The sequence below is a fragment of the Harpegnathos saltator genome, unplaced genomic scaffold (assembly GCF_003227715.2).
Source record: "Harpegnathos saltator strain DR-91 unplaced genomic scaffold, Hsal_v8.6 scaffold796, whole genome shotgun sequence".
Taxonomy (NCBI): Eukaryota; Metazoa; Arthropoda; class Insecta; order Hymenoptera; family Formicidae; genus Harpegnathos; species Harpegnathos saltator.
Window position 1 is genome coordinate 147615 of NW_020230644.1, and position 24967 is coordinate 172581.

The 24967-nt window shown below is 37.2% G+C and overlaps 2 protein-coding genes and 1 long non-coding RNA gene across 7 annotated transcripts; 2 read left to right on the top strand and 1 right to left on the bottom strand.

Moving 5' to 3' along the window:
* The first annotated feature begins 3096 nt into the window (after window positions 1–3096).
* Window positions 3097–6305, top strand: LOC105184781 (pro-resilin). The gene is made up of 4 exons (XM_011143801.3): window positions 3097–3316; window positions 4785–5198; window positions 5357–5621; window positions 6046–6305. Exons 1-4 carry the CDS (start codon window positions 3302–3304, stop codon window positions 6153–6155), a joined length of 804 nt encoding a protein of 267 aa, XP_011142103.1. The 5' UTR covers window positions 3097–3301; the 3' UTR covers window positions 6156–6305.
* A 5498-nt stretch (window positions 6306–11803) lies between these two features.
* Window positions 11804–14086, bottom strand: LOC105183022 (uncharacterized). 2 transcript variants are annotated; one of them, XM_025306677.1, is made up of 5 exons: window positions 14036–14086; window positions 13797–13840; window positions 13575–13728; window positions 13336–13498; window positions 11804–12008 (listed from the first exon to the last, which is right to left on the bottom strand). In XM_025306677.1, exons 1-5 carry the CDS (start codon window positions 14066–14068, stop codon window positions 11809–11811), a joined length of 594 nt encoding a protein of 197 aa, XP_025162462.1. In that variant the 5' UTR covers window positions 14069–14086; the 3' UTR covers window positions 11804–11808. The 2 variants fall into 2 exon arrangements, with proteins under 2 accessions (XP_025162462.1, XP_025162463.1); XM_025306678.1 differs by lacking the exon at window positions 14036–14086 and adding an exon at window positions 13907–13971 and having other exon boundaries at window positions 13797–13838.
* Window positions 12077–14663, top strand: LOC112590379 (uncharacterized). 4 transcript variants are annotated; one of them, XR_003114162.1, is made up of 5 exons: window positions 12077–12240; window positions 13341–13516; window positions 13577–13741; window positions 14046–14267; window positions 14350–14663. It is a non-coding gene; the product is annotated as an uncharacterized LOC112590379 (long non-coding RNA). The 4 variants fall into 4 exon arrangements; XR_003114160.1 differs by lacking the exon at window positions 12077–12240 and adding an exon at window positions 12877–13097; XR_003114163.1 differs by lacking the exon at window positions 12077–12240 and adding an exon at window positions 13099–13130.
* Window positions 14664–24967: the final 10304 nt, after the last annotated feature.

The window sequence follows — 24967 nt, forward strand, 5'->3', positions numbered from 1 at the left end:
AAATAAATTATGTAAATAACTACAATTACAAAATTACAAATTATAACAATTTTTACAATTATTACAATTTTATAACTCTAGAAATATATACAGACTAGAGAAAGCTTTCTTGTGATTATTTTCTTGTCAATAAAATAACGCTGACTATGACAGCTCGTTTAAGACTAACAAAGGAAAGAAAAGAATCATACGCATGTGTAACAATATGCGAATACACATCGTACATCATAATCGTATCTCTTTTCGTGTATCTAAGTATTTGAGCTACGAAACATTCACAGAAGTCTCCGATATTCTCACTGAAGAGAGAAAATCTAATATGCCAAGCTCGGACAGATCGTATAGATCTTCGAGTGCTCGAAGAATTACGCGCGCGATATCGCGAAATCATTCGCGAAAACACCTATTGAGATGTCTGGCAGAGTTCATGTCGAGTGACGTCGGATTATCCGTAAATTTGTTAAACGATTATATAAGTCGTCGCGAGCACGTTTGCGCGTTAGCAAGATTTATACGCGCGCCGTTTCGATATCTCTTCTGCGGATCGAACAGCAGCTCTCGCGATCTTACGCGGGAAGACACGAGGATAGCGCGCCGGATGGATGGATGGATGGATCGGATTTATATCCCACTCGGTCCGCGTCGCATCTTTCTCTGCACCACCACTCGCGTCTGATTACGGCCGGCGGCCGGGTATTTCTACATCCACCTTTCATTTGTAAGTATAAACCGGTAATTGGTTCGATACACTTCGGGCTCACGCGGATGAGATCAGCATGTGCTCCTCACTAAGCGGCTTCTTTTTTTACTTGACTAGACCGCTCGAAAGTGCGACAAAAGACGTCTCGATAGTCAACTTTGGCCAGAATCGGGATTGGGATCAAAACTGATCAGAATCGAAACGATCGTGTGGAACATCAGCTCCTGTGAACAAAAAATTACTGCATTCAGGAAACGCCACGGTTGTATGCTGAGTTTCAAAAGATTTTGTGCACTTTCTTGGAATATTACTCAGAACACAGCAGATGCTCAGTGAGAAAATTTCTGGGAATTTTTCAAAAACAAACGCTCTCATTAGATCATGATAAATAAATAAATTATTAAAAGCGTACAGCCACTTAGTAAAAATTACTCACAATTGATATGTCTTTTATGTCTATAAATGACGCTGAACTTTGAAAATCGATCATTTGTGTTCTTTGAATTTGCAATCAATGTACTGTCAAAGGAAAACGAAGAGAATCGACTCATCGTCGGCGCGGCAGCGACGTGTATCCGTATAACTATTACAATACTATTATATTACCTACTAATAATATTATTATATTACCTTATTATGTGACTACTACTACAGTACCTAGGAGTGGCAATGAAAAATGGAAAATCGGTGAATTCGATGATTTTTCAATAAATCACATATTTTTCGAAGTACAGACATGTAAAACTGTTCACGCGAAACTTGTCCGCTCGTAAGGTGAAGTTACATGATCACCATACAGATACGCCAAGTGCCGGTGCAGATTTTCCCGAGCGGAGCGCCTATGGCATATGCAATCGCACATTCTTATGCGCGCGCGTGCAACGCGTCGAATGCGCTAGCCGCCGCCACGTGCCTCAGGGATTCTCTTTTATCACGCGGCGCGCGATGTCGAAAATAAGTCCGCGGTGTAGGCTGATTGCTCAATCCGACGATGATTTGCGATAGTTTCGAGGAGCTCGTGCTCGCGCCTCACGTGGCACGAAAATCTCTCCTTGGCCTGTTACCTCGGCTGACGACAATCCGATATTATTTGATCATCTTTCCTACCGTATACCGCCGCACTGACAGATCAATACAGATTACGTATAAATTCGATTTTATTTCAAGCAAGAGAACGAGCACGACGCTTTTATCACAATAAATTGCGGAGCGCATGAAAATTTATCATTTAAAAATTTATCTATTTATTTCTTTCTTTGTTTGTTCGTTTATAGAAGTAATGCTTCTGCTACAGTACACTAAATATAATCGAACGAAACAAGAGAAGATATATATACAGAAAGCAGAACAAAGAAGGAAAAAGAAAGAGAAAAGGAAAAAATTAAAATGTAAGAAAATAAGAAAAAAGAATAAAAAAGTAGAAAGGAGAAAAAATAACAAAATAAATAAAGAGAAATAAGTGTAAAAGAAGTGAAAAAAATCCTTCAATTTATTAAGAATTTCCCGTCTTCTGTTCCCCCTATCCACTTGTTTACAACATACACATAGGACTAGAAATTTCAGAAATTTTCCAAAATAAATGACTAAATATTGCAGTGTTAAAACTAGATAATGACATATAAAATAGAGATCAATAGAGCTATTAAATCAATTCAGATACGGGACTAAACAGAAAATTACTAAAATAAACAAATTCCCCCTCCACCCATCTCTCGATTGGGTACGGATGCATTGCGAACATGGAAAAGACACAATAAAAAGAGAATCACAACTTTTCTCTCACTGAGTACTTGTATTCGTCATATTTCGCGCGAAAAAAAGGTTATGTTCAATGTAGTTGCGATTATAACAGTACAATTTTGCGCGAAGAAGACTGAAGATCTGAAATTTCGACTGAAAGTACACGTACTCGTAATTAATCGCGCTGATATGAAAGTTCATATTACGCCATGTCGCTCGACACAAAAGGGTATCTGTGCAAAATCCTTTATATACACATAAAAACACTCGGAGTAATCATAATTGCAAATTTAAGACGCGTCGAACCTTTCACCGTCCTGTCACTTTTTCCACACCCAGCCACCGCTGTCCCAGTCGATCGTGATATATTTGGCATGTAATTCAGTGTGTTTCGCACATGGCCCCGAATTAATCTTCGATTTGAAGGATCGAGAGGTCAAATAAAGAGGACTAGGCCTGGCGAAGAAGGAATTCGTCGGTGAAACTTCTTCTTTTTTTGCCACACGCCTCGGAGTCGATTGTGACTCGCGATTTGTTACCCAGACGTAAGTGCTCCGCCGAGAGGATACCCTCCGATCGCGAGAGGTCGCAGTCACGTGCGTAGCTCCAATTAAAATTTTAAAGCCACCTCAGTCATCAGCGGGCTATCTCTTCCCATAATGCATCACACGGAGTGAAGGGAAGATGCGCACCTCTCCACCTCCCACACCCTCCCACGGTACGGCCGGTCATTCTAATACGCCGGTTAATACATGGATATGCGGCACGAAGGATAAACTGTAACAAAGGGTCCGCGCGATATATAAACTCTCCGGTGGATCATCTTCTCAGTTCGCCTCGCGTCTTCGGTCCTACAACAATATGAATTGCCACCAGGTAGGCCATCAGAGATTAGCACGCACGTGGAACGGCGCGGAACGCTTTAACCCTCTCAGCCGTTCGCACGTCCGACGAAACGCGTGTCGTACTAACCGAATTCGTATCAATTTCGAGTATCGCAATATTCGTGATCTGCAGTCGAGAAAATCATCCGGTCTCCCGCGTACTTGACAAAGTCGAGCCATTAGAATTTATTCCGCACGCGAACGACTTTTGATTTTGCTTCAGCGGGAGATGACGATTGAGATGAAAATAAATCGCAACGGTGATCACACCGGTCTCGAGTCGTCGGTCTCGAACGATAACACAGGCAGAGAGAATTCGTAATTATACTCTCATTGTACCGGCGACGACCGCTGAATTGGTGACAAACGCGTCGCAATCGTGAAAGGTGCGACATTTCTGACAAATGTTGCAACTTATCTCGGTCGTGTGTAGTCCGCAACGCGGCTGCGGACTACATTGAGCCGACGCTTTTCAAAAGACACTCATAATCGGATGCATAGATTATCGCGCAGACTGAAAGATCACCACTTCGCGAATCGCAAGTCGCACAACGCAGGAAGTTTCAAAAGACACACGGCAACGTCTATTAGAAACTCAGAACGCCTTTTACGTGTCCCTCCATAACTCTGCAGTAGACACGTACGCGCTGTGTACCCAGGGGACCATTTCTTAGGTTAGTGCCGATGACATAACGAAATTCCAGACCTTTTCGTTAGAAGATATATAATAACGTAATCGAAACTAGATTCATACGTCGGTCTGCCCTCGATGTGTGTTGTCGGACATATAACTGCACTTAACGAAGGGATGTCGGATTGTGCCCCACTTTCCCTCAGTAGCGCATGATCGCAGCGGACACCGATGTTCGCCATTTCGCAGAGTCTCTTAACGTGTCAATCATCTCTTTCCATCCAAGGCGATGTATATAATCTCCTTCGAGACGAAAAACCCCGCTATCATGACCGGAGACCTCAGTATTTCCCGATAATATAACATTTTTATAAGCGTGGCGTCTCCCAGTCGTTGCATAATACTTGGCAAATAGGTAGTTATCACTTACGACAGTATTTCACAATTAGAGCGATATAATAATCGACCGCGTGTGGTTAGAAAAAAATGCACATACAAACTTCATCAATTTTTCATCTTAAGTTGACCCAATGCAACCATATTTTATCGTGCTTCACTGATCTTGTTTACGACGATCGTTCGGTACACGCAGCAATAAATCATTTTCTATTGAATTGCCTTTATTTTGACGATGCGTCTTCTTAGTACATATTGTACCAACTTAGTAATGCTCTTGTTTATATGTACATCGCGAGAAATTAAAGCAATTTGATAAAAAATTATCATCTAGTACTGTCAAACAAAATCGGATAATATATAAATAAGGATACCATTAATTCGCTACTGATCAGTCTCATCGTAACCTTTCGCCGAATCAACCCGATTGTAGTTAGCCAAGTTGGTCCTGGTGCTGTCGTGCCTCGGCAGCGATGTCCTCGCTGGTCTCTTGCCAGGCGGCGGTGTCGGAGGGTACCAGTATAACCGACCTGGAGGCGGCGGATTCGTCAGCGGCGGCAGCGGTGGAGGATTCGTGAGTGGTGATGCCGGCTTCGGAGGTGGCCGCGGCGGCAGTGACTTCGGCATCGGCAGCTACAGAACTGGAAGACCCACCCAGGTTTATGGTCCACCGGGCGGCGGAGGCAGCGACGCTTTTGGCAGGCCAGGTGCTGGGGGCGTGTTTGGAGGACCATCATCGTCCTACAGATATCCTCAATTCGGTGACGGTGGTAGCGGTAGTTACCAGGACAGCGGCGCTGGAGGATATCAAGGAGGATTCGGATATGGCGGGCGTGACTCTGGCAGGGTAAAAATATCGAAGCGGGTGTATCGCATAGTATAGAGTTTCCTCTCGTGTTTCTTCCTTATAAACATAAAAGCAACTTTGAAACACAAATTGTAATGAAATAGAGCAACGAGAAAATGTTAAGTTATCAACGGCGATTCTCTCGATTGATTTCGCAGCCGCAGCCGTACAGTTTCCAATACGAAGTCGTCGATCCGCCGAGTGGTAACGATTACGCTCAACGAGAAAGCAGCGACGGCAATGTTGTTCAAGGTGAATATAGAGTCCTGTTACCGGACTCGAGGACGCAAATCGTCCGCTACATGGCTGATGATGTAAACGGATACAACGCAGACGTTCAATACGAGGGACAAGCTCAGTTCCCCCGCGGAGGCGGCCCGGGAGGATATCAAGGAGGTGGTTTCGGTGGCGGCTATCAAGGAGGTCAGTGCAACATCCATTTTACTTTTAGCGTAAAACACACACGTGTCTAGGAGAGAAGTTGTAAAAACTTCCATAAAATTTAGTCATTTGAACATTGTTTAGAGTTCTTTAAATCCCGTATCACATCTTATCACCCGAAGCTGCTACCACTGTGATTTCACCATCAACAGATTCGAGCCATCTTGGGTGAAATTTTATCTATACATCTCGTCCTAGACCTCGTCCCTTCCTTTGCACTCATTTCCTAATATTGTTTAATTAATTCCTAAACAACTATTACGAAATTTGCAAAATAATAGAGGATTTCCTTGTTTAATCAATCTTCTACCTGCACATTGCTTTTTTAAGTACCAGACAACTTTCATATCATACATCATACATCTAAGATTCTTCTCATTATTTTTTTTTTATATCTTGTTAACAGCTAGAGGAGGTTACGGTGGGCCCGGAGGCAGTTTTGGTGGAGGCGGCTTTGTTGGAAGCGACGGAGCCAACAATCAATATTTACCTCCACATAACACTTATCGCAAATAATCAACGTCCAACACGAGCTCTATCTTGCCAAAATATGACATATATCGCGCGCACTTTCGACGACAACCATTACAGACCTCCCTCGTTTACGGCTTCTATTCTGAGATACTGCAACTCCATTCCCTCTCTGCCCCTTTTCTACATATATATACACACACGTACACACACACACACACACACACACACATACACACACACACACACACACAACATATGTGTACACACTACCTTCTCCCAAATATCACTTGCACATTACAAATAATCACGTTCATCCATATTTAATGATTATTACACAAGGACTAATTAGAATAACTTCATACTATGCATGCGTGCATGTGTGTGTGTATGTGTGTGAATGTACGCGTATTTATATATTATATATGGTATATATACATGATTTTGTACATGGTAAATATATTATCGAACATATATACGCTTGTACCTTTCGCTAAAGCGATTGTGAAACTTTTGTTATATACGTATATTTATACACAAGCTTTGAAGTAAAAATGAAATACTCTTTCTACTTAAATACCACGCACTTCTATATTTCCATCACTTATCCCTAATCTATATTTTAATCTTATATTTCTTTGTATGTAAAGTTTTTTTAAACTGCATATTCCCGAAATAAACAAATCTCGGTAGATTGCCAGCATAGAGAATTCGAAAATTAAAATAGCAATATAAGTATATAAAGATGCGTCTTTACACAAGAAACATTGTATTGGGTGAGTGCAAAAGTTCGTGCGGAGTTTGTGAGTAAAAGTCACACAGTGATTAGGCAAACAAAAATCTTTATTCAATCAATGATATATTCTCCATCGTTTTCTATAATCTTTTCCCAACGTTCTGGCAGCATACGAATGCCTCGATCATAAAAACTGCGCGGTTTAGATTCGAAGAACGAAGAGACGCCGTTTTTTAAGGCCTCCAAAGAGTCAAAGTTTTTTCCATTTAAATAATTTTGCAATGACCGGAACAAGTGATAGTCAGATGGTGCGATATCAGGAGAATACGGTGGATGCGTTAAGACATCCCATTTCAGGCTCTTCAGTTTGCGCAGCGTCTTTTTCGAAATGTGTGGTCTGGCGTTGTCGTGATGAAAGACGACTCCCTTGCGATTTGACAAAATCGGACGTTTCTCTTTTATTTCTCGATTCAGACTGGTTAATTGGCGACAGTACTTGTCCGAATCAATCGTTTCGCCAGCGGGGAGAAGCTCGAAATAGATTATGCCCTTGCAATCCCACCAAACAGAGAGCATCACCTTCACCTCGGGTGCAAACTGGCCTTTGGCATTGCGTCACCATGCTCACCTGATTGTTTCCATGTCCGTTTGCGCTGAACATTGTTGTAGAGGACCCATTTCTCATCGCCCGTCACTAGTCGATCCAAAAACGACTCGTTATTGAGCCGCCCGAGTAAAGAAACGGCTGCAGAAATTCGCTTGATTTTGTTCTTCTCGGTCAGCAAATGGGGCACCCATATATCGAGCTTCAAATCGAATCCCATCTGTTTTAAACGCCGAAAAGCGGTTGATCGGTCAACGTTTAGTGCTGTAGCAACTTCTTCTGTTGAAATTCGCGGATTATTGAGCACTAAAATACGCAAAACATTGTCATCAATGTCAGAAGGTTGACCAGAGCGTGGCTCGTCTTCAAGGTTAAATTCTCCGCGCCGAAATTTAGCAAACCATTTTTCCACAGTTCGTTTAGCTGGTGCTTCATCCTGATGAACATCCTGAATGTTTTTTACGGCTGCGGCAACGTTTATTCCCTTCCGAAACTCGTAAAGCATAACATGCCGTAAATGCACCTTATCGATACTCATTTTTAAAGTGATATTTCTCGAAGCAGTTTGTATGAAAACAAATGATTTTTTTTTTAATAACAGCTGAAGACGTCACCTTTCCAACGTTATATAATATGTAGATGGAAGTATTAATGACAACACTTTACGACGCTTATAACTCCATCTATTGAAACTCCGCACGAACTTTTGCACTCACCCAATAGCAGCATATAAAAGAAACAATCTGGTGCCATGAAAATTGCGGCACATGCCACAATTGTGTCGGCAAGAGGACGCAATTAATCAGCAATACAAACAAACTGATATTTTGCTGCAAAGTATGGAATAATAAATATGTATATCTTACGGCAAGCATATTACAAACATGTTATGCCAATTCAATAGTATCATAAAATATACATTGAATGCATGCATGCTATTGCCAACATGTCTGTCTATTTAAGTTACAATTATTAGATTGGAAGGAAAGTAATCCGTATTACAGATAGTCCGTATTACATATAGATAGATCCGTATTACAAATAGTGATACTGCGATTTTGTCATCAACTTTCGTTTTACTTTCTTGAAGCTTTTTCAAATTTTTCGCCTATCCTAAAGTTCTAGATATAAATACAAAAGCAACATTGAAGATTAACATTACGTAAGAAATTTTTAATTGTACTTTATTTTACGCCCTCGGCGGAGCTGTAATCGCTAGAAGGCGCGTCCCCAGGTAGCCGATGGGGAAGAGCTCAACAGATTCTTTGGATCTGTGGAGCAAGAGGGCAATAAAATACTTCTCGTGGACCAACAGCATTTCAAGCAATGGACAAAACAATTATTAGATGTGGTACGCCAAGTGACAGTCCAGTCTATGATGTCCAGCTCTGATGCTGAAAAAACCACCCTTCAAGGAGACAGGCCCTAAGGATTCTGGGGAGGGCCAACTATTGCTTGATTCAACCACTTACGTCGACAATGTGACCAATACTCAAGAATGTAATGATGATCAAACGCCCATAGAAAAGCAGGCAATAAATACTCATCACTGGCAATGACCAACAAAATAAAGTATGAGATGTCAATTTATAACCAACAAACCCTCAGGGTTAATACTCCCATGAACAGACCAAGATCCCAATTTCTGAGTGAAAACATATCCAACTCTCATGAATCCACTTTGGATAACGAAAATTAATAAAAAGAAGCAACGTAATAGTCCCAGCGATCACAATCAAAATAGAAGCAGTAAACAATTAAAAATAAATAGTTACTGGCTCGCTGCACCGACACAGACAAATAACAGACTTGAAAGTCTTAATAACATTAGCAATGACACAAATGAACAACTAACACAAGAGATACAAGCCTCCATCATTATTTGTGAATGGAGTCAGTAATATTCAACCTCTGACCTACTTGAGGGTTCAGTTCAGCTACTTGAGGATTCAGTTGAGAATGAATATGACTTAGAGATACTAAAGAATGAATAAGTCAAAATACAACTAAAAACATCTTTGGCATTTGGCACACAAATACAACTGAAAGGAACCGAATTCCACACAAGCCTAAGCAGGAAAGAAGCTTCAGAGCAGTAAAGAATCTGCACCACTTAACTAATACAGATGAAGTAAAGTCTGCATTAAAAGAATTAGGCCACTTGGTTGTAAATATCTGGAACATAAAACAGAGAGTGACTAAAAAAACCTCTACTTACTTTTATGGTAGATTTAAAACCAAACATAAATAACAAAACAATATATGAAACAAAAAGTTTATTACAATGTCGTATCATAATAGAACCTCCACGTCCTAAAAGAGACATCCCTCAATATAGTAACTGTCAACGTTACGGACACACTAAGCCATACCAGGTCTGTAAATATCCCAGCAAACACAGAATATAAATGTTATATAACACAGAAGTAACATGCAATATGACTGCTGTTACATGTTATTAATATTGAAGTAATATTATTTCCTATTATAACTGCAATGTAACTATGTTATGACACTGTTATATTATTCTGTTATGTACTTGTTATAAAAGTATAACAGCAATGTAACTGGAATATAACACGTAATATAACAAGTGTTGTGTTACCAATATTTTTATGTTAGATAACATGTTATATATACATGTTATATTAATGTTATATCTATGTATGTATATCGAATATATCATGCATATGTTAAGGAAGTTATATATATAATTATTAAGAAATATATAACCTATAAGTACAGCAACAAAGTCAATTCCTTAAGTTTTAAATCGTAAAGCTTCATTGTAAACTATGCCTCAAGCTCAACCACTTTTATTGTAAACCTGGCCTTAAAGTTGAACTATATATTTACTATTTTAGTATGGATGATGGATTTGGTCTGATAGGTCTTGGAATGAGACACTGATCGTTTGAATCTAAAGTAATCCTCTTATGTAATAAATAATCTGTTCATATTCAATATATATTATTAACAAAACGCTTATAAAATTATTATTCTGCATAAATTTATGAATATCGCATACATTTAACGGCTTATCATGTGAAGATCCAAAACGTGAGATAAGATAAAATATTCAAGTGTTATATGTATAAGAATAATTTTTAACAATTCTATCATTAAAAACATATATATTTGCAGTTGAAACTATCTTCAATAAAGTTTTCACGAGCTTAATAAAGTTAATCTAATAATGATACAACTTAACCTCAATATTTGACTCAAAATGTGTTAGTATATACCCAGTAAACCATTTGATGCCAAATCGGCACCAAATTGGCACCAAATGTACCCAAAACTTGACGTCAAATCAGGTGCCATCTGTGTCCGCAAAAAGCTCGGGTTCTGGTACCAAAGATTGCGTACATAACCTGATGCCAAATTGACGCCAAATCCACAGCAAACTTTGGTGTCAGAATCCGACAGCAAATTGGCGCTAAATACAGCGCAAACCTTGATGTCAGAATCCGACAGCAAATTGGCACCAAATACGTAGCAAAGCTTGGTGTCAACGCGACACCAAATTGACGCCAAACCCACAGCAAATCTTGGCGCCAGAACGCGACACCAAATTGACGCCAAATCCACAGCAAACTTTGGCGTCATACGCGATATCAAATTGACGCCAAATCTATAGCAAATTTTGGTGGTAGCCGCGATACCAAATTGACACCAAATCCACAGCAAACTTTGCTGTCAAAGTTTGACACAAATTTGACGCCAAGAATTAAATAAAATTTGTCGCTTTAATGCCATAATTTTTTTATTTCAGGAATTAAATGAGTCACAAATAAAAATATAAATGTTTTTATTAGAACCACATATATTACAAATTAAAGCTATTTAAATTTAAATAAATAAATAGGTAACCCCCAATATGTATATATATTCAGTTCCACTCAATAAAAGTTTATATTATATCATATATATATATATATATGATATAATATAAACTTTTATTGAGTGGAACTGAAAAGTACCGATTGTTTATTGCAACAATCAACGTCAACGTCTTAAAAATGTGGCACTGAAAAGTGCCGATTTGCTCCACCCTCTTCGCGTAGAGTATGTGTGGTGTATGTGTGTGATGTGAGGCGTAGGAGCAGCATGCTACTTCACAAGTGACCCTGCGAAATACGTGTGATGTGTGTGTACGTGTATGTGTGTGTGTGTGAGCGTGTATGTGGAATCCTTCTCTCCTGTGGCAATCTCTCTCTCCTGTGACCGTGGATTGTCGCATCTGTAAATACCCTGTAAATACAAAAGTTTTTACCTTTTCAAAAAATTAACATAAAAATAAATATTATCATAACTGTCGTAATCAACATATTACCGTTTATTTCCTTCTTGTTTCTTTATGTATTTTCGGGCTCTTCCTCTTGTTCTTCCTCACGATCGTCGCCCCATAAGTCCCTCTGGATCCTTGGTCCTCCTGCCGTTGTCCCTCGTCTTCTGTGCCTGTGCCGCTCCTTAGCTGTTCGTAAGGCCGCTTGCATTTGAGTTTGGAACTCGGAACACAGAGGCCTTTCGAAATGCCGATTACGACATATACCATCTGGAAAATTATAAGTTATCATTATATATCATGATATGTATCATATAGATGCCGAAAAAAATATTATATTAATATCATATGGCAAACATCGAACGTAGTGATATCATAACGACGTACTTGCTACGTCTGTCAAGATAGAGTTAAGTGACATGAATGTATAAAAGCCTTATATATCATTTCTTACATCAAAACTTAGACGATATTCAGCCCTACACATAAATTTGCAGATTGGGTAAGTTACTATCATTTTCATAAGATCATAATAAATAACTTATGTGTTAGGCTTAAAATCGTTAAAATTGTGATGCAAGGAATGGTAAGGCATTTATAGATTGCCGGTAATTATTCAGTTCAGGCCCCTCACCTCCGATTTGGCTGAAACTTACATATATTGTGTATTTTGACGCGTAGAAATTGAATCTATAAGTCAAAATCGTCGCTCTGCACTGTGAATTGAGATATAGGATCAGTTCTTTATAGCTGCACTCTGCTGAACTAATGCAATTAGTTAAAATCTGACAACTATATTTTTTCTCACTCTAAGTTATTGCATTAGTTCAGTATTGCAGCTACAAAGAACAGACCCAATAATGGTTAAAGTTGACTGGGATGACAGGTTAGAAAACCTGTCATACTAACGAGTTAATAGCAACACTAGTATACTCTGTGGCCACCCAAACAGCAATAATTTTATAGTTTCTAGATATACTTTAGAAGAAATGTTAGATTAAAAAACAATTAAATCAGAATATTTATCAAAGTACCCAGCAAACACAATGTTACATGTAACGTACATGTTAGTTGAAATTTCTTATTAAATCTTTGTCTTCTTAAATGAGTATATATATTAGATTATAAATAATAAAAACATTTATTAAAAGATATATAAAAACGCAGGTGAGCACGCGCAGAGTATACTAGTGTCGCTACGATTAGTTGCTGTGACAGATTTCCTAACCTGTCATACCGGTCAACTTTAACGTTTCATATCTCGCTTCACGGTGTGGAGCGACGACTTTAGTTTACAAATTCGGTTTCTACGCGTTAAAATACATAATTTATGTGAATTTCAGCGAAATCAGAACTGAGGTAAACTGGATGATAATTACCTTATATTCATATGTGCTTATCCCTATCTAAATAGATATAGCAAGCACATCGCTACGTATGCGTGTCTTATTATTACTGTATTCATTATATATAAAAGTTACATGATCTTCAACATCACACATACAGAGTGACACTGAAAATCGTAACTTTCACACATAATAAATACAGAAATAATAAAACACATATACAACAAGTCATGAACAAGAAGTGTACTTACCATAGATGGCTTTCACCAAGCGAGTGTTGTACAATGCCTCTTGATTTTCCTTGCCCCCGAACCAAGTCAAAAGTGGCATCAAGGAGTCCTGGATGCTGTCCTTGAAACACAGATTTACAGCTTCTTTAAAGTTGAAGCCACCGATGTAATGGAAATAGTTGACCTGAAACAGAAAAGACAGGTATAATAACCAAACAAATAATACATCAAAAGGCGTCAAAATATTTCTTTCTACTTACAGCATTGTTGTAAAGTTCTATATGAATATCCTGGAAAGCACGTAATTGTGCGATCGATACTATGGGGAACATCTCTGGTCTACATGGCACTGAAGTACATTGGTTGGTGTTTTGCACACACTTGTAGATATTCTCCAAGAGTGTATTCATTTTCCTGACAACACAAGGTAAGGAAATATCAGTTTCAATTAATTTTTCTAAGATTAAAAAGTATATACTCACTTCATCTGTGTCTCCATATGATCTAAACGATCGTTCACCTCCCTGTATAGAAAAATTGCATTTCTAAACATTATTTTTGACAAATATACATATATATACACATGTGTAACTCTATCTTGACAGACGTAGCAAGTACGTCGTTATGATATCACTACGTTCGATGTTTGCCACATGATATTAATATAATAATTTTTTCGGCATCTATATGATACATATCATGATATATAATGATAACTTATAATTTTCCAGATGGTATATGTCGTAATCGGCATTTCGAAAGGCCTCTGCGTTCCGAGTTCCAAACTCAAATGCAAGCGGCCTTACGAACAGCTAAGGAGCGGCACAGGCACAGAAGACGAGGGACAACGGCAGGAGGACCAAGGATCCAGAGGGACTTATGAGGCGACAATCGTGAGGAAGAACAAGAGGAAGAGCCCGAAAATACATAAAGAAACAAGAAGGAAATAAACGGTAATATGTTGATTACGACAGTTATGATAATATTTATTTTTATGTTAATTTTTTGAAAAGGTAAAAACTTTTGTATTTACAGGATATTTACAGATGCGATAATCCACGGTCACAGGAGAGAGGGGTTGCCACAGGAGAGAGGGATTCCACATACACGCTCACACACACATACACATACACGTACACACACATCACACGTATTTCGCAGGGTCACTTGTGAAGTAGCGTGCTGCTCCTACGTCTCACATCACACACATACATCACACATACTCTACCCGAAGAGGGTGGAGCAAATCGGCACTTTTCAGTGCCACATTTTTAAGACGTTGACGTTGATTGTTGCAATAAACAATCGGTACTTTTCAGTTCCACTCAATAAAAGTTTATATTATATCATATATATATATATATATATGATATAATATAAACTTTTATTGAGTGGAACTGAATATATATACATATTGGGGGTTACCTATTTATTTATTTAAATTTAAATAGCTTTAATTTGTAATATATATGGTTCTAATAAAAACATTTATATTTTTATTTGTGACTCATTTAATTCCTGAAATAAAAAAATTATGGCATTAAAGCGACAAATTTTATTTAATTCTTGGCGTCAAATTTGTGTCAAACTTTGACAGCAAAGTTTGCTGTGGATTTGGTGTCAATTTGGTATCGCGGCTACCACCAAGATTTGCTATAGATTTGGCGTCAATTTGATATCGCGTATGACGCCAAAGTTTGCTGTGGATTTGGCGTCAATTTGGTGTCGCGTGCTGGCGCCAAGATTTGCTGTGGGTTTGGCGTCAATTTGGTGTCGCGTTGACACCAAGCTTTGCTACGTATTTGGTGCCAATTTGCTGTCGGATTCTGACATCAAGGTTTGCGCTGTATTTAGCGCCAATTTGCTGTCGGATTCTGACACCAAAGTTTGCTGTGGATTTGGCGCCAAGATTTATCATGTATTTGGCGTGAATTTGTTGCAGGGTTCTGCCACCAAGGTTTGCTTTTTATTTGACGCCAATTTCTTCGGATTTTTGTCAAGCCTTGCTCTGTATTTGACGTTAATTTGGCACCAAGTTGTGTACGCAAAGATTGTTACATATTTGTTAACAATTTGTCGACATCATTTGAAATACCAAGTTTTGTTTCAAATTTGTGCTGTTTTTGCTGACAAAACTTGTAGCATGTGTTTGGAATTATTTGGCATTACAAATTTGGCTATCTGGGTATTTAATCCTAAATTTGTTTGATATATAAATAGATATAAAAAAATAATTACAATTTATATGTTATTAGGTGCGCAACTAAGTTCCCGCTGTTTTTCAAGAGATGGCTCCAGTAGTAAGTGCTGGTCGATTGTGACATAACCAAAACGTCATGAACCAAGCTTAGACATATGGTAAACAAACCGCTTTGACATATTAGTGATTTTGTTTTTGCGTCATATACTTTTGGTTGTGTGAAAATGTCTTATTTTGTGCCAAATAATCGTCATTTGCGGGAAGTGTTGCTTTTCTTCTTTCATTCGAAGAAAACGGCGGCTGAAGCGCATCGAGAACTCCAAAAAGTTTACGGAGATGCTGCTCTAAGTGAAACAACGTGCCGTGATTGGTTCCGTCGTTTCAAACACGGTGATTTCGATGTTGACGACCGTTCGCGTGAAGGAAGGCCAAAAACCTTCGAAGACGCTGAATTGGAGGCATTGCTCGATGAGGATCCGTGCCAAATGCAAAAAGAGCTTGCTTCAGCATTAAGAGTTACCCGCCAAGCCATTTCCAAGCGATTGCATGCGTTGGGAATGATTCAAAAACAAGGAACTTGGGTTCCTCATGATTTGAAGCCTTATGATTTGAAGAGACGTTGAGCGTTGTTTTTTCGCCTGTGAACAACTGCTCCAGCGGCAAAAAAGGAAGGGTTTTCTTCATCGCATCGTTACGGGTGATGAAAAATGGATTCATTACAGCAACCCAAAGAGAACAAAATTATGGAGACTGCCCGATCATGCTTCTACGTCGTCGGCTCGGCCGAATATTCACGCTGCGAAGGTTTTGCTGTGTATTTGGTGGGACCAGGGCGGTGTTATTTATTATGAGCTGTTGAAACCGAACGAAACCATCACTGGGGAACGGTATCGAACTCAATTGATGCGATTGAGCCGAGCACTGCGCGAAAAGCGGCCACAATACAAGCAGAGGCACGAAAAAGTGATTCTACAGCATGACAACGCTCGGCCTCACGTTGCCAAACCCGTTAAAACCTACTTAGAAACGCTCAAATGGGAAGTCCTACCACACCTGCCATATTCCCCAGATATTGCGCCGTCCGATTATTACTTGTTCCGTTCGATGGCACATGGTCGGGCTAATCAGCAGTTCCGCTCATATGAAGACATCTCAAAATGGCTTGATTCGTGGATAGCCTCAAAAGACGAACACTTCTACCGTGACGGTATTCGAGCTCTGCCAGAAAGATGGGAAAAAGTTGTCGCTAGCGATGGGCAATATTTTGAATGATTCATTTGTAACCATTTTTTCACAATAAAGTTGCATTTTCATCAAAAAAACAGCGAGAACTTAGTTGCGCACCTAATATTGCCAATACATTGCAGCAGCTTGCTAAGAGTATGAGAAAATAATAAAGTCGTCGCATGGGGTCTTTAAAAGTTTATATAAAGGACTTATATCAAGCGTTATACCAAGATAGATAGTAAATTGTAAATAAGTAAGCTGTTACTCATAATTTATATCTTTTACTATAAGCGAAAAATTAATATTTATATTAATTAATAGATATTAAAAGATGTAGCTAACGTGCATACATTTTCTATATGATTATATTCTTATGCTGTAATATTCCGTCACAAACAATATTGTTTATATATGATATATATAATGAAGTTGGGCATTTTATAATCTATTATAATTATAAAATTGCAGGTAATGTAATCTAAGATTGACAGATTACAATTACATATGTTGTAATTGTCTATACAATGATTACTATTACATATATGTAATTGTAATGTGTCAATCTTAAATTACATTGTCAATCATGTTTGTACAATCATGTACAATCATGTAATCATAATAGATTACAAAATATTTAATTCTAGCATATAATATATATTTCAATCATATCACAATTCGGAAGAAGTACTTGTGCAGTATATTACGATTATTAAACATAGAAAATGTCATAAAGCATCGAGCGTTAAGTCCTTCAAAAATTAATGATAATCTCATCACGCCATTTTTACCAATATCAACAATAGAAGCTATAAAACAGTTCGATGCATTATTAAAAACATCGGATAAAGCAGTGACACAATTTATAAATATAATGATGTATAGTATACATAAGTCGCGCGGCATATTGATTAAATTACAGAAAACATTCAAGATTTAATAATTGATATTTTTTAACAATATAATTATTTAACAATATGCATAATTATCTCGATAAAAACGTCACTTTAACTGTTTAATTAAACAAAGCTGTACTATTAAAAAATTTCAAAGTATACACTTCTCTTGGAATATTACTCTATATTGCAGTGCTCGATTTTTTAATTCATATTAAATGTATTTGTTCCTTTTTCACAGAAAGAGTTTATGTCAAAAACAGGCGGAAGCAATGCTAAAGATAATCTGTATAGACTATTGCAAAAAACATTAACAAATGAATGTGCACTAAAATGTTCGTGGATAGGATTCAGGAATAATTTCAAAATCTCAAATTTATATTTCATAAAAATTATGAAAATATGTTATATATACGTTGGTGAAACTATAATGTTTCATTGCTACGATTTTCTTAATTGCATCTATTATTTTTTTTTTTTTTCAGGAGAAGTGACATCGCGTTATACTGTATTTACCGAAGCCGATTTTGATGCTATAATAGCTGAATGGCTACGCTTTGCCAATCAGCGAAATAAAAAGAATAAATCGAAAGAAGAACAATGATGACAATGACAGGGCATATATAAAACAATAATATTATTATGTATTTATTTCTTATTATGTTATTAATATTACATATCTTTTTCGTTAGATTTTGAATATTATAAATGTTATATTTTTTCCGTTCGATTCAGAATATTACAAGTATTATAACTATTTTTTGTTCAGAATTTCTAAAACATAGTTTCTTAAACTGTTAATATTTATGTGCTCGTACGAATGTAAAAGTGTTCCATATACTCAAATTATATTGTAGGCTTAAATATAAATTATATTAATTAATATATATAAATATAAATATTGATCATAGCATTTTTCATTTGATTCCTATAATAATTCACCAATGCAAATCTTAGAGATAACTGATTTTTTAATTAATTCTAAATTTTCATGTAATTCATTTCATGTAAATTCTTAAATTTCATGTAATTTTGTTTAGAATTAATTCAGGAAATAGTTATTTCTAAGATTCGCGTTTGGTAAAGAACATTTTCATAACGTAGTTATATTACAATTTTACTACAATTAAAATAACAGTTACGTAACAGTTACATTACATACTTGTAATTATATAGTGCAGTTATATAACAGTTTAGCAACTTATATAACTGTTATATTGCTTTATAATAACGAATATTACCGTTATATAACATTTTATTATGTTTATGTTATATAACTACAACTTTATATGAGTGGGAAATTGTAACTTATATATATGTTGCTGCAACATCTACGTTATAATACGTGTTACATTTTGTTATATTGAAATAATGTTATTGTTATATATCTGTGTTTGCTGGGCTACAAGTTACTACCCAGCAAACACAGAATATAACTGCTATATAGAACTGTTATATAGAACTGTTACATAGAAGTAACATATAATATAACATATGTTATATTCTAGTTATATTGAGGTTATATAATTTGGTTCTATAATTGTAATATAATTATGTTATATATCTGTTACATTGTTTTGTTATAAGATGGAGATAATATTATAATAAAAATATAACAATAATGTAATACGTTATATAACAGTAATTACGTTCATATTACATTGCTGATGTTATATAACACAATTATTCATGCAATCCATCAAAAGCTGCAAATGCTTTTTATTGCAAATAAGGCTGCATTCCGCTAGAGAAAGAAATAACAAAGCGGAATAGTAACAAATAAAAGAAATGGTGAGAGATTAATCAATCAGAAATTCTATTCCGCTTTTTTGTGGATGCTTTGTTGTGTAGTTCTATCCCAGTAAACACAGTTACATCATAGTTACATTGTCGTAATGTAACGAAATGTAACACGTAATATAACGTGTACACTCGCGAGCATAATAGTTTGTGACCGTTTTTTTGTAACTTTCGGAACGTATCCCGACTCGAGAAGAATGAGAGTCACTGCTCCGCCTGTGGAGCACGCTTGCGCAGTGACTCACGACGAAAGGCGAGAAATGAAATGTACGCGGTGGGACATATAATAATACAGACTCAGATGATATGAATACTCCAGTATTAAATGGAAATGAGGGAACACAGAACAGACAAGAATCATCCGATGTAAGTCTTATACTCCTGAGGACATCCGAAAAAGGTAAAATACGAACTTAATTAAGAGAATTAAGCTGCATTACGATAGTTACGATTCTGTTATACATTTAAATATGATTTATTGTTCCAGCAACAGCCATCTTCTAGCAGAAGCAATGATATTAGATACAGAAGCAGCTGTTATAGCGAATTTTGAATTTTTGGGACATACAGACATGGACATGGAAGAGGAAGAAGGAAATGGAGACGATGAAATTTATGATGCAAATACAGATACCAAGCCAAATAACGCTTACTATCATCTTGCGTTTTAACGATATTGTTCACGCTATTTGTTAACATAATTTCTTATTTTTCAGGCATCTATTCCCCTTCTAGCGGAAAATGTTGATACAGATGCAGAGGCAGAAGTATTAAATGAATTAAATCTCCTCACAGAAATTGAAGAATCGCCACCTGGTTCTATCCATCTGGAAATGAATTCTCCAAAGGGGTTAGTAAATCTCTTTTTATTCGTGTACTTTAAGATAAAATATAAACCTATTACAATAATAGATATTCAAAATTCGCTATAACAGCTGCTTCTGTATCTAATATCATTGCTTCTGCTATAGAAGATGGCTGTTGCTGGAATAATAAATCATATATAAATGTATAACAGAATCGTAACTATTGTAATGCAGCTTAATTCTCTTAATTAAGTTCGTATTTTACCTTTTTCGGATGTCCTCCGGAGTATAAGACTTACATCGGATGATTCTTGTCTGTTCTGTGTTCCCTCATTTCCATTTAATACTGGAGTATTCATATCATCTGAGTCTGTATTATTATATGTCCCACCGCGTACATTTCATTTCTCGCCTTTCGTCATGAGTCACTGCGCAGGCGTGCTCCACAAGCGGAGCAGTGAAGCCCCTTGCACAATGCCAGGCAACAGACAATAAGAATAAAAATAGACCAATCACAATAGATTATTCTTATAACAGTCGATTGTGATTGGTCTATTTTTATTCTTATTGCTTGTTGCCTGGCATTGTGCAAGGGGCCTAAAGCCTCTTGCACAATGCCAGACAACAGGCAATAAGAATAAAAGTAGACCAATCACAATAGATTATTCTTGTAATAGTCGATTGTGATTGGTCTATTTTTATCTTATTGCCTGTTGCCTGGCATTGTGCAGAGGGCTTAACTCTCATTCTTCTCGAGTCGGGATACGTTCCGAAAGTTACAAAAAACGGTCACAAACTATTATGCTCGCGAGTGTACATTACAAGCAATATACATGTTAGTTGTAATTTCCCACTAATAGAAAGTTGCAGTTATATTACAAAAATGTCACATGTTACTACAGGGTGGTTGATTATAAGTTGCCAACCCGAAATGTGAAAGTAGATTGGGTTAAGATAAACATAAAGGTCCCATATCGTTTTGCGAGATTCGCAATAATTATCGAGTTATTAATGACAGAAATCTGAAGAATGGGAGCGCGCCGACATAGATGATTAGAGAAACGTTGCAGCTACTCAGGCCACAGCGCAGCCCATTCGACCCAGCAACTGTTGGCGGCGTGCGGCGAGACGTAGGTCCGGCGAGATAAAACAACGAATAGCAGCGCATAGTCTTTCCCCTCGCCGCGCACCCGGCAACAGTTTCTAGATCAACTGGGCCGCGCTGCGGCCTAAGCAGCTGCAACGCTTCTCCAATTATCTATGTCGGCGCGCTCCCATTCCTCAGATTTCTGTCATTAATAACTCGATAATTATTGCGAATCTCGCAAAACGGTATGGGACTTTTATGTTTATCTTAACCCAATCTACCTTCACATTTCGGGTTGGCAACTTATAATCAACCACCCTGTATAGCTGTTATATTGGGTGTTATACTGGGAAAAAGTTCGTGGCGTTTTTCCCGATAGATGGCGTCAATTGCAAATAACTCAGGAAACACAGATCGCAGCGACACCACTAAACGCTCGTTGGAAAGGTGATACTTCGAGCGTTAAGCTAGCAGCACACGATGCTTGTTTTTTTGCTGGATTGCTTGCGTACTCCTATGTTGGCTACTTTGCTGGCTATCTTGCTGGAAATAGCTCTTCTGCTGGCTACACTGCTAGCTGCTCTGCTGGATTTTCATGATAGAACCAGTGCTATTTTTCTTGCGTGGTTCTGTGCTGGCTCATTGTAGAGCCAATCAGGAGATTGCCTCATATCACGTGACTTAAGCCAGCGGCACACAGTGCTTGTTTTCGTGCTGGATTGCTTGCTGGATGAAAATACTGCGTTGTGATTGGTATATTTTCGAAGATGGATGAAAATGCACCAATCAGAACGCTGTATTTTCATCCAGCAAGCAATCCAGCACGAAAACAAGCATCGTGTGCCGCTGGCTTTAAGGTTTTCTATTCCTTCCAAAAATATCGTTGTCAAATAGAATAGAAGGAAGCATGACGTCCACAATGTGCAATCCAACGTGCAAAACGAATATAATAAAAATATAAAAATAAATATTTTAGTTTCATAGTACCAAAGGTTATTTTAAACGTATAAAAAATATTTTAATTTTATAGTACTAAAGATTACAACATTTCATTTGGCAGAGTTTTACTATAAAGTTTTATTAATATTTTGATACACATATTGATAATTGAATACATATTATAAACAATAATTTGTATGGCTGTTGTGCAATAAATTGTATTCTATCAAAAAGTTCAAAATGCTTTACTATAATAATTTGACAATATATTTCCTAATTTATCCTAGACAATGACATAGTTTAATAATCTGTAGTGAACTTAATCGATTACTTCTTAGAATTGATCAATCGTATTTATTTTTAAACAGTATTAACCAATCATAATTGATACTTAATCAGTCAATTAAGGTAAGTGATGATACATTTGCTTTAATGTCTTGTTTGACTTTATTTTAAAAAAGTATATACATTACAACAGTAATATTATATTAATACATTATTACATAATATTTTAATATATCATTAATAAAACAGTAATACTATTTCTTTTTGTATATTATAGAAGTTGTATTGTATATTATAGAAGTTTAAGATTACAATTTGTTATAAATACATATATTTAAATTTAATTAATAATTTCCCTTCTGCACAGCAGTATATTGCCATGGGACAGCACCAATTGTATTAAAATATTTGGCAAACATATCTCTTACTTCTGCAGCTGCAGCAGAGGATCGGTTGCCACCTTGTTGGCCTATATAATTCTGACTCTAATGTTTCTGAGCTTTCTGTTCTATATTTAGTAGGAATATAATTAAGTTCTTTTTCATTTAAAAGATAATTATGCAGAAGGACACATGCGTACGTTATAAGCTCTACTTTTTCTACTTTTCTGTGGTAATTTGAGAGTATTTTCCTTCAATTTTACTCCTAATGGACTTTCACGAAACACTGTAGAGTCATGAGTGCGACCATTTTTGCCAACGTCTATAAAGATAAATTTATATTCTGCATCTACTAAGGCCAAAAGAATAATGCTATCTGTCCCTTTATAATTATGATATTTTGATCCATCACCGCGTGGAGGGCGAAAGACGATATGTTTGCCATCTAAAGCGCCTATGCAGTGAGGGAATTGCCACATAGTTTGAAATTTTTCAGCTATGATTTCCCAATCTTCGTCTTTACTTGGGAATAACATCACTTTGTTTTCAAGCACTGTAATAATAGCTTGCAATACTTCTGGTATATTTTTGATAAAATATTTGGAGCAATTCTTGTGGAAAACGAGAGATCTTGAAACGAGTTGCCAGTTGCTAAAAATCGAAGAGTTACACTCAATCTCATTCGAGGACAAATAGATTCTCTCATTACTGTATTCTTTTTCTCAATGTATGGAGTAATGAGAAATAATAGTTTTTCCATAATCTCTTCTTCCAGTCGAGTATAATTTTTGAAAGATCTTCAGGTCTATAAGCAGAAAAGTAAAGTACATAGGACAGGAAAAGAAATTAAAAAAAAAAATTTATATTAATAGATTCATACTCACCCGAGTTCTGTAAATAACATAGTAAGTACACTTGCGTAATTATTGCGCCGTTGTAACCATTGTCGACTCCATAAACGTCGGCGAAATTGATTCCGTCGTCTTTGTTGCAACGCTATAATAAATAAAAAAAATGAAACTGCAATTCTTTTACGTTTTACTGCAACAGCAATTATCTGTTCCATGTTTATCATGACCTAGGCTGCGTTCCGAAATTCACTGTCAGTACTGAAAATACATAGTTTGTGTCACGTATACCATAGAATTTCAGTGCTAGCAGTGAATATCGGAACGCAGCCCTAATGCAAATATACTTATCTTTTAACCAGTACGTGACCCGCATTATGTGAAGTCACACCAGCAACATAGCCAGCAGAGTTGCTCGCACAGCTGTCCACATAGCAGCAAGCAAGCACACCTAGCAGACATCCAGCAGGAAAACAAGCATCGTGTGCCGCTAACTTTACTTTGAGTGTATAAACATCGAAATTGGTGCAATGGTTGGAAAGTTGTTTGCGTTTGAAAATAGAGAAAAGTAATGAAAAATTGCGCTATATTTTACAATATTATTACGACAAAGGGAAGAACGCTACACAGGCTTGTGAAAAAATTTGTATTTGTACGGTGAAGGTACTTTATCAAAATTTGCTGCGCGGAAATGGTTCGCTCGCTTTCGTTCTGGTAATTTTGATGTGAAAGATGAGTCATGCTCTGGTCGTCCAATCACTGAAAAAGCTGATGAAATTCTTGAAAAAGTCCAGCAAGATAAGCATATCAGCAGTGTCGATATTGGTATGGAGCTAGGCATTGACCACAAAACTGTTTTGAACCATTTACACAAAGCTGGCTACAAAAGGAAGCTCGATGTATGGGTTCCTCATGAGTTGAGCGCGAAAAACATGATAGACCGAATTAACATCTGCGATGCGCTGCTGAAACGCAATGAAATCGAGCCATTTCTGAAACGTGTCATAACCGATAATGAAAAATGGATCACGTACGACAATCGGAAGCGTCAAAGATCATGGACAAGGGATGGTAAGCCGTCACAAGCGTTCGCGAAACCAGGATTGACGCCGAAAAAGGTGATGCTGTGTGTGTGGTGGGACTGGAAGGGAATCGTCCATCATGAGCTACTTCCAGTTGGTCAGACGA

Excerpts from the sequence above, each read along its gene's own strand:
- LOC105183022 (XM_025306677.1), bottom strand. The coding sequence starts at position 14,068 with ATGCCGATTACGACATATACCATCTGGAAAATT. Across the intron at positions 13,729-13,796 it reads CATATGGAGACACAGATGAA|GAAAATGAATACACTCTTGG; the intron begins GTGAGTATATAC and ends TTGTGTTGTCAG. Across the intron at positions 13,499-13,574 it reads TAGAACTTTACAACAATGCT|GTCAACTATTTCCATTACAT; the intron begins GTAAGTAGAAAG and ends TTTCTGTTTCAG.
- LOC105184781 (XM_011143801.3), top strand. Across the intron at positions 5,199-5,356 it reads GCGGGCGTGACTCTGGCAGG|CCGCAGCCGTACAGTTTCCA; the intron begins GTAAAAATATCG and ends TTGATTTCGCAG. Across the intron at positions 5,622-6,045 it reads CGGTGGCGGCTATCAAGGAG|CTAGAGGAGGTTACGGTGGG; the intron begins GTCAGTGCAACA and ends TCTTGTTAACAG.